The 12,949-nt window shown below is 39.1% G+C and overlaps 1 protein-coding gene and 1 long non-coding RNA gene across 2 annotated transcripts in view; both read left to right on the top strand.

The window, feature by feature from the left end:
- Nucleotides 1–237: 237 nt before the first annotated feature.
- LOC139312282 (uncharacterized) lies at nt 238–3,513 on the top strand. The gene is made up of 4 exons (XR_011599986.1): nt 238–299; nt 2,509–2,544; nt 2,973–3,017; nt 3,477–3,513. It is a non-coding gene; the product is annotated as an uncharacterized lncRNA (long non-coding RNA).
- Nucleotides 3,514–3,669: 156 nt separating this feature from the next.
- Nucleotides 3,670–12,949, top strand: part of COL7A1 (collagen type VII alpha 1 chain) — a 71,403-nt gene continuing 62,123 nt past the window's right edge. Inside the window, exons 1-12 of the mRNA XM_070934364.1 lie at nt 3,670–3,687; nt 4,942–4,986; nt 6,590–6,625; nt 6,959–6,991; nt 7,263–7,334; nt 7,969–8,028; nt 8,435–8,470; nt 9,063–9,143; nt 9,661–9,696; nt 9,793–9,837; nt 11,537–11,608; nt 11,698–11,742. Of these exons, the coding sequence (XP_070790465.1) occupies nt 3,670–3,687; nt 4,942–4,986; nt 6,590–6,625; nt 6,959–6,991; nt 7,263–7,334; nt 7,969–8,028; nt 8,435–8,470; nt 9,063–9,143; nt 9,661–9,696; nt 9,793–9,837; nt 11,537–11,608; nt 11,698–11,742 (579 nt within the window). The remainder of the gene's footprint in view (nt 3,688–4,941; nt 4,987–6,589; nt 6,626–6,958; nt 6,992–7,262; nt 7,335–7,968; nt 8,029–8,434; nt 8,471–9,062; nt 9,144–9,660; nt 9,697–9,792; nt 9,838–11,536; nt 11,609–11,697; nt 11,743–12,949) is intronic.

Below are 12,949 nucleotides of genomic sequence, written 5' to 3'. Positions count from 1 at the left end.
AACTTTGAAAACAGGTTGTAAGTAACTCTGAGGAGTCCATCGTAACTTTGAATGGCTATTAAGCATTTGGCATTAGGCAAGGACTACCTGCAGAGGTTGTGTAACTGAGTGTATGAATCCAGAATTGTGCTGATAAAATTAATTTGAGCTGGAAATTCTGTAGATTTCACTTCCTGCTTTTAACCAGCAAACTTCCTTAAGTTTATAATGAATGGTCACTGCTTTGCTTTATGTTAAAGGGAGATGGAGAAGAAGGTTTTCCTGGACTGCCTGGACGTACTGGAGACCCTGGAGATCGGGTGAGATTTTAGAGAAAAACATTCTCTCTTCATGTTCTTAAGAGCCTATCAAGCAGAAACTATTTCAACTTAAACGAGTAAACTGGGCTGGTCTTGTACTGCCTAGTTATTAATATTTATGTGAAAAATTATTGAATGTAATCAGAAACTTTGAAATCAAATTCCATCAGTATGTGCATGATGCTCAATAATATTGCTTCTTGCCATTTAAGTTCAAGAAAGCAGCTAGGGTCCTTATGGGTTATCAAAGTATATTATAATAAGCACAGACTAAGACCAGCTTAGTCTTAACAGGAAATAAAATTAAAGGATGGAAATTTAGCCCTATCCAAATGTGATTTCAAACTCTGAAAATAGGTATGCATTGTGAGAGTGCTCTTTAATCCTCAACTTGCACAATTGTACTATTCATGACTATTTCTGAACAAATTAGAATTGGCCTTAAGTATTCATGTCTCATGTCATAGATCAAGATTGAAACACTTCAAGGCATTGTAAATGGGACTATCATAAAATTTTGTGTTGTTTCATATCAGAACAATATTAAAGAACTGAATGTGTGTGGGTGCGGGGGCGTATATGTGCATGTATTCATTCATTCATTCATTCATTCATTCATTCATTCATAGTTAAATTAAGTTATTGAGTCTAATCTTTAAAATCCAAAAATATTCATGACCTAAATTACTGAGAGATATCTTTCTTGTTATGAATTTGTCCTGCTCTTAAAATCCTGCCTGAGAAGTTTTCTTAAAGATATCTTCTGCTTTCAGGAGCCCAGCTGTTTGGCTGTGTGGGAAGCTCCCTAGATAATAATAGTACATTATCATAAGATCAGTGTAGGACAACCCTTTTTTCCACATAGCCAAACCGCAGCTACTTGGAGACAAAGCAGGTTTATTCAACATGATTTTTTAAAAGGGCCGGATGGAGAGAACATCCAAGGACAGAAATTAAGATCCCGTATTCTTCCGTTCAAAATCAGTAACTTGAATGAGTTATTAATCAGTGTCTTCTAGGTGATTCTATTAGTACATATTCCGTATAGGATTGTATAACAGAAAATGATCCTGGGTTATGGATTCATATAGGTTTTGATTTGGACATGTCCTTTGCTTAATGGAATGGTCTGGTTAGCAGTGACGAGAAGGCTGAGATCATGATACATCCATATATTTCCTTTTGTACTTGCATTTGGCTCTTTAGCAAGTGCTACAAGTAGCTGATGAGTTAGAAAAGGGAGCTAGGTTTGGCAAGACTGAAGTAAGCAGAGGGAAGGGAAGACAAAAGATAAGATGGGTGGATGAGATACAGCAAATCATTGAATATTTTTGGAGATTGATTGATTGATTGATTGATTGATTGATTGATTGATTGAATATGTACCATCAAATTGACTCCTACCGGTAATGGCCACACAGATTTTCTACCCATGTGGTCTCCCAAAGGTGCTTTTTTCAAGAGGCAACTGGACTTTTTGGTTTTTCTTTGAAGACATTTCGCTTCTAATTCAAGAAGCTCTGAAGCCATGTGGTGGTTTTCTTAGTAAAAATACAGGTGTGGCTAACGTACTCCTGAGCAATATAAATTTATCTCTTTGTCATTGTCACAAAAGTGACAATGCATCTTTCTATATCACTGCTGCCCAATATAAGTGTCTGCTAAACTATGCATTCAACTGTTCTCAGATTTAATACAGATTACAAACAATGAGCAAATTTAAATTAATTTAGCCTTAATTTTAGGGTACTTCCAACTTTTGGTTGTTCTGGTAATTTTTCAACAAAAGCAATTTCCTATCTTTTAAAATATTTCTAATCCAATCAAAGATGCACTTTAATTTTTCAGCATTTTTCCATGGCTGGTAATATAGTGATGAACAACAGGAGTCATTTCCTTATGTTGCATTCATTTGTCTGCATTAATAAATATTAATTGTTTGATTATGTATTATGTTTTATCTTTTGTTTGCTGCCCAAAATTCCATTAGTGGGTAGGTGGCTATATAAACTTTAACAAATTTATTAACAAATTAAATAATAATATGGACAGTAAACCAATACCAAAACTCACTATTACTGTACATTGTTTTTCCCATTTTTTAAATAATTTAATTTATAAATGAATGGCTAAATTGGTCCCAAGAGAACAATATGCATTAAATTGCTCATAATCCCCCAAACAAAAATGTTCTTACTATTGTCTTTAGGGCCCCAGAGGACCTCCAGGTGAACCTGGGATCAAGGTAAGTGTTGCTCAAATGCCAATGCTGCATTTAGACTTGGAAGACTAAGCCCAAAACACACTTCTAAATAAGAAAGGTGACCACAACTGTTGATGTCACTAATGTTTATACTGAATGATAAGCATTGTTCACACAGATCTTCTGCCTGTATGGGCAGTGGGCAGTTATATTCATTTCGTTTTTACTTTTGATAATACACATTTCTGGGGAAATTTTCTGCAGAAGGTTCAGCCTAATGCACTGATAAGAGGAGCTGTTTGTTTCTTTGTTTCTTTCTTTCTTTCATAGGAAATTGATTTGGATGGGATTAGAGAGTCCTTACAAATAAATCTTTAATTTTACACCTATGATTTTTGTCCCTTCATGAATTATTTGTACCTGTTGATGCTTCCAATACCTGATTTTGGTATTTTTCCCCCCTGTAATAGGGAGACCGTGGTCTGCCTGGTGCACTTGGGCCATCAGCAGAGAAGGTAAGATTTGGGTGGAGCAATGCTGTGAACGAAATTCCTGTTCATGATGGAAGATTGCATGCAAGTGGTTTGGATCGAATTTTCAAATCAAGGGCTAACTTGTATGTGTGTGAATTACATAATTTGATTTTTCTAATTTCTTATATAACAATTCATGGCCTGTTAATGTAGTTACCATCATTTTACAGTGAAGTCGAATGCACTAGTGGCATCCAGACAGATTTTTATGTGTTCTCTGAAATTTTTATGAACTAGAGTGCCTAGAATGTAATTTAGGATTTCTCTTCAGATCCATCTTTAATATAAAAAACGGTTTCGTTTGTATTCAGAATTTTTCTGATGGAGCAAAATAGGAGAATATAAAGCTCAATAAAGTCATTGCTGTGGTATGTTTTTTATGGAAATAAAATGCATTTTGCCTACATTTTACCTTTTGCAAAAATTTCTTTACTCTTCTAGGGAGAACGTGGATTGCCCGGTCCTGAAGGAGAGAAGGTATATATATATTCATTCTGAATTGACCATTATATCAAAAGAAAAAGTTCCTGGGGATTTTACTCCGCTGGTCATTGCCAAATATAGGGGGTAATGCTGATCTCTGTTTCAAGGCCATTGAGCCAGTAGTGTCTATTTCGGTGGTCATGTGGCCAGCATGACGTCACAGATCACTGTTACCTTTCCAAAGTGGTACCTATTTATCTACTTGCATTTGCATGCTTTCGAACTGCTAGGTTAGCAGGAGCTGGGGCAAGGATGGGAACTTCTGGCGTCCTGATATAGCCAGCTGACGCCATCGCTGGCTATTGGGGGCGAATCACTCGCCCCCACGGAGAGGGCTCGTAACTTGGGCATCCTCCTGGACGCACGGCTGTCTTTAGAAGATCATTTGACAGCCGTGGCCAGGGGGGCTTTTTATCAGGTCCGCCTGATACGCCAGTTACGCCCCTTTCTAGATCGGGACTCCCTACGCACAGTCACTCAGTCACTCGTCACTTCCCGCCTGGACTACTGCAACGCTCTCTACATGGGGCTCCCCCTGGGGTGCACCCGGAGGCTCCAGCTGGTCCAGAACGCGGCCGCGCGGGGGATTATGGGGGCGACGAGGCGCTCCCATGTGACACCTCTCCTGCGCGAGCTGCACTGGCTCCCGGTGGTCTTCCGGGTGCGCTTCAAGGTGTTGGTGACCACCTTTAAAGCGCTCCATGGCTTAGGGCCGGGGTACTTACGAGACCGCCTTCTGCCACCAATAGCTTCCACCGGCCAGTACACTCGCACAGAGTGGGCCTCCTCAGGGTGCCGTCCGCCAGACAATGTCGGCTGGCGACTCCCAGGGGGAGAGCCTTCTCTGTGGCGGCGCCCACCCTCTGGAACAACCTCCCCCCAGAGATACGTACAATAACAGACCTCCGGATTTTTCGTCGGGCCCTGAAAACCCATTTATTTCAACTAGCTGGGCTGGCTTGAGTTAAATTTTAAATTGATTTTAAATTGGGTTGTTTTAATTTACGGCCAAATATTTAATTATTTTAAACTGCTTTTAAATTTTATATGTTCTGTTTTTTACTTTGGCTGTTCACCGCCCTGAGTCCCACTTGGAGAAGGGCAGTATAGAAATAGGAACAAATAAATAAATAAATAAATAAACTCACCCCATCATATCACATGGCATTCAGGTCTCAAACCTGGACTGCCAGCTCTCCAGCCAAACCATTGAGCCACTGCACTGTCCCATATTATATCAAGGAATAACCTAATCCAATAGTAATTTGGATAGGTTTCTCTGGAAAAAACAGTATGGCCTAATGGCTAAAAATTAAGATTTGAACTAAGAAAGTTTTGCTTCTAAGTCTAAATTATCTGTTCAGATGATAAAATTAGGAATATTTCACATAAACTACATGTTTACAGTACTTTTTCATTTTAGGGAGAACAAGGTCCCTCAGGCCGTCCTGGTCCATCTGGCAGAGATGTAAGTGTAGGAGTTTTTTTAATCTCAATATCTCATAATGCTGTAAAATCTAGACATAAGTCAGCAGTTTGTATTTCTGGGAGACAGAAGCGTTGATTGAGTTTTGGTCTTATTGGTGAAATATTGTCTGTCTGGGAACAATTCTCCTCCTCCTATCTCTCTTTTTGAGTGCAATAGTTCAAAGATGATTTGGTGAGTCCAAAAAGAAGCAACTTGAGGAAAGGTTAGAGAAAGGATAAAACATGTTGAATTGTGTCTTGAATTTTCTGTACTAAAAATTGACTTTATTCTTTGGAATGAGGGGATCTATTGGACAATTGCAAATGATGGTGAAATATCATGAGTTGTAATGGAGAAGTAAAAAACAGGCATGGTTTTTTTTCTGCACACTTATTTTTTCTCCCAGAGTCTTCAAGCATGTTTTGCCTTTTCAGAGGAAAAACATGTGGGGACCTAGAATGCCTTCCAAAAGGAATCAGTGATTGTAGGGAGGGTTGACAAATTTCCTACTTTATATTTCTCCACTTCATCCTCCTCCTTTCCCATTTGTTGCAGCTTCTCAGTAGAAATTTAGGTTTCTTGATCTAGGTTTATCTGAAACCTGAAAATCCAAGGCCAAACCAAAAAGAATTATTTCCCATCATAAGTGACACTCAAAAAGTAATCTTAATGCTGCAGTTCAGTTATGCAATAATAAAAATATATATTTTTATCACTTTGAATCCTCTCATTACTAAGGTACACTTTTTCCTGCCTGTGTAATCCTCCAAAATAAGGACTCTTCTTAATGTTGGCCAATAATTCACTTTTATTCCCATAACTGACTTCGAGAACTCCTCCTGTTACTGCTGCCTAGCATGAGATCCATGGTTATTCTGAATAACTCTCCCCCACCCCTTTTTTTTTAAAAAAAAAAAAAATAGGGCTTACAAGGACCACCTGGGCCTCGAGGAGAACAAGTAAGGATTCTTAGACCTACGGCAAATGCTCTACTTTATATTGGAAATATGCTTACACAGCAGGGCTCTTGAATCTGAAAGGAATTAGTAATGTAACCTGCCATTCCCATTTATGTAAGAACAATATTAATAGTTGAATCCTTGCATTGCTTTTGACTGTTTCTCCTTACATTAATACTAATTTCCAGTTCTTACTACTATGAAATTGGCTCAGATTTGATCATTTGGAATATTGGAAAACTTATCTGGTGAGCCACAAATTTGTGTAGGTCTGACCTATAGAGCTCTGAATGGCTGGCGTGTATCTCTGGTGAAAACAGTTGACAATGCATTCATGTATCCAGAGCTTACTGAAATGCAAATTAACATGAGAAATGGCCTGTTCCCACACAACAATAGCATATACAATGGGCTGAATGAAATTTTACTCTCAGATTCTTAGGAGTCCAGTTTATTGATCATAACTCCCAGTAAAACTAAGATGTGGTCTTATAATGAGCGAAGGGAGTGAAGATGCAGTGCTTTGCCTGATGATTATGAGGTTATAAAGTTATCAGTGGAGATCAATAGTGGTAAATCCTTATGATAAGACTTAAACAATTTGGGCTGCCCTAACATGTTTCCTGTGTCATTTTCTGCCATAGGGAGAGAGAGGAGAGCCTGGTATACCCGGTCTGCCAGTAAGTACCCCATTGTAATCAGCCATCATAAATATCATAAACAGTTAGAGTGGGTAAAACACCTTTCATCTTCATCCTAGTTTTCTCTTTTTCTTTTTCTTTTTCTTTCTCTGGTTGCTTAATGCCTGGTCTAGAAAAGACTGTATTTCTTCTTCATCTGACCAAGTCAGCTATGGAGAATTTCATTATCCATCTGTCCTGGCATAGTTACGTTCATAATTGTATAAATGTTCATGCAATCCTATCCATTAGGAAGTGCCTTTTTGCAAGTTTGCATTTCTGGAATATGATCTGAAAAGGTCTCAGCAGTTATCTTTTTTATATTTCTTCTAGGCATCCAGCATTTCTGGAATCAAAGGAGATAAGGTAAACTGCACAGGAACAAATCTCTTGTTACAGATGTAAGAAATATACAGTGTAGTGTATTTTATTTTAATTTATATTAGTTGTAGCAGGGAAGTTGGCTTAAAGAAACTATTTCACGAGACTATTGTGGCTCTCTTTTTCCAGTAGTTTCATTTTGTAATTTGATTTAATAACAAAAAGCAATGCTCAACTTAAATGTATCACATGGGAAGTAGGAATACTGTCATGCCAATATGAAACATTGACGTTGTGATTGTTTTCCCGTTTTCAGGGAGAAAGAGGCATTATAGGACCTGAAGGTCCACCTGGACTTAGAGGAGATGCTGGGGACAAAGGAGAACGTGTGAGTATTCAAGGTTATGATGAGATATCATAATACATTGATTATGATAATGCAGCCTGATAAAACGATCAATGTAACTCTGAGATAAGGTGGGCAGCCAATTAATTTTATAAATAAATTAAATAAATAAATAAAGTTGATTTTTTTTTTCCCTGCTGAACAGTAAACTGGGATGTTGATTGCTTCAATTTCTGCCAAGGCTTGTTTTCACTTTTAGATATAGCCTGATATTACCTTATAGGACTATCTGCCTTGGAGAGCAAAAGTGAGGACCAGGCTAAGATGGCTGTGAAAGTTACTGTTGGCTTCATTATTAGAATGGGGTGATGGTTCTTCTTTGATAGAAGTGGAGAATATATTTCTTCTTTTCAAATATGGCCCTTCAGATTCTCACCATTTCATCAGATCTTTCACCAGACATATTTCAATTCATTGATGAATACCCCCCAAATACTCTTTGTGATTCAATTTCTTTTCATTACAGAACATTTTCCAGATCTTATCAATATTTATGAAGCTGATCTTAAAGATAATACCTTATTCATAATGATGGATATGAATATACATATATGAATATATGACAATCTTTTAAGTGTTTCTATTCCTTTTTTTTTTTTTTTTACTTTTTATTCAGGGACCTCCTGGTCTTAGTGTCCCTGGCCCACCCGGCCCAAAAGGAGAACAAGGAGAAAATGTGAGTCCTAAATTCATGCCATCTTTAAAGCTCTGTTTTTCTCCCTTTTTTCATTCAGACAGAAAAGGAATCCCTGTAAAATAGACCACTAGACTCCCTAGTTGCATTTCAATTTAATGAGCTGACATCAGTGCAATACTTTGGCTCCTAGCTCCATCATGTCTAATAAAAAAAGGCTCAAGTATCACTTCTCCTTGTAGAAATAGTAGATATAGGCCTAATCTGTTCGTGCATTCACTACAGAATGCAGAGCAATGTATGTATTCTTGCAGCCACTAATAGGTAATAAAACTCTGCTTTTTTTCATGGAATATTTATTAGTCCTTGTGCAACAACCTTCCTTATGCAGTTTTCCTGACTTAATCATTTGAACCATAATAATTATCCGTTTTCTTTTTTCTTTCAGGGACTCACAGGACTGGCTGGCAAAATTGGCCCAAAGGTGATTATTGTGCATTGGAGGAAGGGAGGAAAAGGACGTTGATTTGGGCTCTGGGATAGGTGGGTGGATTTTACATGGGTATAGTAATGATACATAATCAGTCTTGGGTAGGTGGACAATTTGGGAGTGTTCTTCAAGTTGTTGTTAACGGAAAGGCACAGTTTTTAGCAGCAGCAAGACACCTTACACTCAGCTATAGATCTGGTTGAATGCATTGGGTTACCTTCAGCTTAGACTTTTCATAGACTTTTGGAAGGTGTTTTGGTGGGGCTGTTACTATTAGATAGTAATTAGATAGTAATCAAAGTGGGAGTAGAAGGTTTCTCAGCTTATTTTTCTGAATGTTAGGCATTAGACTTAGTTTGCTTCAGAATTTTGCTGTATTTAGTTTATTCCCCCCCACTTGGCTCAGTGGCTAAGAGTGGCTCAGTGGCTAAGACACTGAGCTTGTCAATCAGAAAGGTCGGCAGTTCGGTAGTTCGAATCCCTAGTATAGGTCTCCTGTGTGAGGAGGGATTGGGCTAGATGACCTTCAAGGTCCCTTCCAATTCTGTTACTATGTTACCCTCCTTGGGATGGTTCACTTCCTTAGGGTGATCCAGGAGAGCCAGGGGAGAGAGGAGAGTCAGGAAGACCAGGTCCTGCAGGACCAACCGGCCCACGAGGAAAAGAGGTAAGGAACAACTCTACCTTTTCTTGGATTTGATATCTAGGTAACATAAATATTCATTTATAAACTCATACTGTCCTCTATATTTTTTAACTGTTACATCAGTAGTACTGTAGCTATAAACAGTCTTGAGTTAGAATGGTGATCCAATGGATTCATCATAAATCTTATTGCCTCACATAACTGATTGAGAGTACCTCAATCATGTCTAATAGCAGAACTGGTAAAGCTGCAAGGACACGACTTCCATAGAAACCTTTAAAAGAGTGCCATCACAATATTAGCACATCATCTTTGAGCATCACATCACTAGTGATCTCAAAACTGGATTAATTTCTTCTCAGGTCACCAGAAGATATACTCTTCCAATCTAACTTGTTTAGCAGAACTTAATTCCTGGAAGGTCAGGTTCATTTTCATAGGCGTACACGATTGCAAAGCTAGGACACTAAGTATATTCAAACACAGAGTGTATAATAGAAGCAATGGTAGGATGTAATCTTTCTGCTGTTGATCTTAGGGTGAAAGAGGTGATAAAGGAGAGGAAGGAATCTCTGTAAGTAATTGTCTCAACTTATTTATTATCCACTCTGATGCTACTATTTATTTTATTTTATTTTATTTTATTTACTGCATTTTCTTTTTTCCATAGGGTGAGCCAGGCCTATCTGGGAAACCTGGAGAGAAAGGTCCACGGGTAAGTATTACACAAGCACAACCCAAGAGTTTCTGTTAAAATGAGAAAAGGAAGTATAAGCAGTGTGGTAAATTCCCAGAGGTTGGATAGCATTGCATTGCTTCAGTGTATGGGGCTGCCTTTGGAGGCTATTTGGAAATGATATTTTTGAACTGATTATGTATCTGAGTTTATGAGTTCAAATATCAAACTTAATATTTTATGTATTAAACTGCCAACTTTTCAGTTTGGCAGTAAAGTAAATGACTTTTTTTTGTTGTTGCTTGAGCCTGAGTCTGAGTCAGAAACTAAAGAATGCTTTCCTCCTCTAAAGTTTTTGTCTGCATCTAGCTTGAAAGGGTGCTGGTATCAGCAGTGTGCAAGACTTGTTTGCATCAATAGTATGGATTGACATTGCTCACAGGGGCTAAACCTGTAGACCAGTGGTGGGTTGCTACCAGTTCTCCCCAGTTCTTGCAAACCGATAGTGGAAATTTTGAGTAGTTCGGAGAATCATTAAATACCACCTCTGCCTGGCTCTGCCCTCAATCTATTTGCTGCCTCCCGAGTCCCAGCTGATCAGCTAGAAGGAAAAAATCAGGGTTCACTTGACAAAGAAGAGAGAGAGAAAAAAAAAAGCAAGACACCGTAGCTTTAAATTGAGAAGCCAAGAAGCCTCCCAACTGATAGGCTAGAACCGATCCGCTCCTTGTAAACCACTCGGTGGTGGTAGATTGGCAATTAAGGCCAAGCTACCTGAAAGCAGTTTCCGATCCTCTCTGTGGTGGCAGAGCGGCAAAAAACTGTTTAAACTCTTGCCAGTGCGCTTCAAAGGGTCGCCCTACAGCTGATCAGCGGTAAAAGGCAGTGTGGTGGTAGACTAGTGCGCTCCAAAAACAAATGGGTATACCGGTGTACTCAAAAAACAAATAGGTAGACCAGAACGCTCCAAAAACAAATGAGTAGACCGATACGCTCTGCAAGCAGTTAAAAGCCTGGTAGACCAGTACCTCTGCTAAATCCTAAAGAATTGTTTAGTCAAAAAACTCACAGTGACTCTGAGATAATCGAACAGACAATGGCTGAAAGCCAGATCTGCTAGAGATGTTTCTCTCAGGCCGACTGAGTCGAAAGTGGACCTGAGAGGAAGAAACAAGGGGCGTGGTCAAAAAACTATGACTCCCCTTGACGTGAGTGACATTGAGTTGACCACGCCTACCCAGTCACAAGACCATCAAGCCACGCCCACAAAATAAACCACACCCACAGAACCGGTAGTAAAAAAAATTAGAACTCACCCCTGCTGTAGACTGTCAGGTGCAAAGTATCAGGGCCATACCTTAAGTTGCCGTTCGAAAAAGATTTATTGCTCAAGCCTATACACAGGAATTCAGTCAACTCACAGTCAATACTAAATTGGTACTACATAAGAGTTAATAGAATTTGGAGTGTGTGTGTGAACTTGGATTGTATGTGGCAATGCAATGATGCCAGATGGATTACTCTCTTAACTCCACCACATGGCTCTGCTTCTTCTTCTCCTATATAGACTGAAAGTTTATTATAATCTACTAGTCCCACAATCTTGTATAAAGTTCGATTATTTTCTAGCATTATTTTTTCAAGCCCCATCCTTGACTAGCCAATTCCAAAAAAGATGTCTCCATGTATGAAATTATCTGATTCTATAGGTTCTTCATTTCTATTTTTTATTTCACAGGGTCCGCCAGGCATTAGAGGCCTTCCTGGTGAGAAGGGAGACCAGGGAGACCCAGGTGAAGATGGGAGAAACGTAAGAGCTCATTCCCATTTTCAAGTGTCATTGCAGAGTTTGACTGCTGAACATTGTCCAGTTTACAAAAATGTTCTTTTCTTTTACAGGGCAGCCCTGGACCATCAGGGTCAAAGGGTGATCGAGGGAGTCCCGTAAGTCACCATGCCACTTTCAATGAACCTTTTTCTTACTCAAGTTTGTTCTTCCCAGTCTATATCTACTATTTGGTTTCCAGGTTGCTATATATTGAAACTGACCACAAATATAGAACCAGCCTATTCTTGAAGGTAGTGTCTGTTTTCCTCTTAACCAGGTTGCAAGGACTGAAGCTACAAGTTGGGAGCAAGTGATTCCTAGGCAAGAAAGGACAGTTTGATAATAATGATATTTAAAGAGGTATAAAGAATAGACCTCTGCAAATTGAGAAGATGCTTCGCTCAAAAGCACAAAGCCCCTCTGCATCCATCCTTGAAAACATGAAATACAAGGGCAGGAATTCATTTCTGTTGGGCAAAGTAAAGTTTTATGGACCTCAAAGCATATCTCTCAGAGGCCCACCCCCTGCTGAGAAACCCCAGGCTCCAAGTACCCATCCAGAGTGCAGGAGTTGAGAGCATGAAAGAGGAAAACATATGGTCACACACCTACTTCTTCTCTACCATTGTAGAAAAAAGCAATTTCTCTGCAGATATGTAATAGTCATCCAGATTTTTGTAGCTTAGGTATAGTATATGCTTATTCTAGTTCACACAAAATGTGGAGGAAAACAAAAGGTAGTGTGTGACCGGCAACAATTACTGGCTTAGATTCCAAGAACCGTGGTGGTGCAGTGGTTAGAGTGCAGTACTGCAGGCTACTTCTGCTGACTGCTGGCTGCAATTTGGCAGTTCGAATCCCACCAGGCTCCAGGTTGCCTCAGCTTTCCATTCCTTCTGAGGACCCAGATTGTTGGGGACAATAGGCTGACTCTGTAAACTGCTTAGAGAGGGCTGTAAAAAGCAGTGTGAAGTTTATATAAGTCTAAGTGCTATTGCTATTGCTATTCCAAGGGCTCTGTAGCACCTACTTCTGTGAGGCAACAGCTGACCCAGAAGTCATAGAGGAGGAAGTAGTGGTAGACATAGCAGTGTTTCTCCACTCCATCCATGTTGTTCTTTTTCTGTGCCTTCTCTTGGGTTCCTGTACTTGGTTTACTATGTCTGAATTGCAAATACCTGGGCAATCACTACAGATTGCAGAAAAAAGATATTTGAGGAATGTCTCCAGTGATTTTTGGACACCAAATAAGAACTAGCTATCTTTCAATTTATTAAATGTGTATAATGCCATCCATAAGGAAAAAAGAAACATATTACAAGC

Source organism: Pituophis catenifer, unplaced genomic scaffold, assembly GCF_029215685.1.
Source record: "Pituophis catenifer annectens isolate HBS135680 unplaced genomic scaffold, rPitCat1.0.hap2 SCAF_2, whole genome shotgun sequence".
Classification (NCBI taxonomy): Eukaryota; Metazoa; Chordata; class Lepidosauria; order Squamata; family Colubridae; genus Pituophis; species Pituophis catenifer.
Note: the sequence above shows the minus strand (reverse complement) of the source record. Positions and strands in the feature narration are given on the sequence as shown.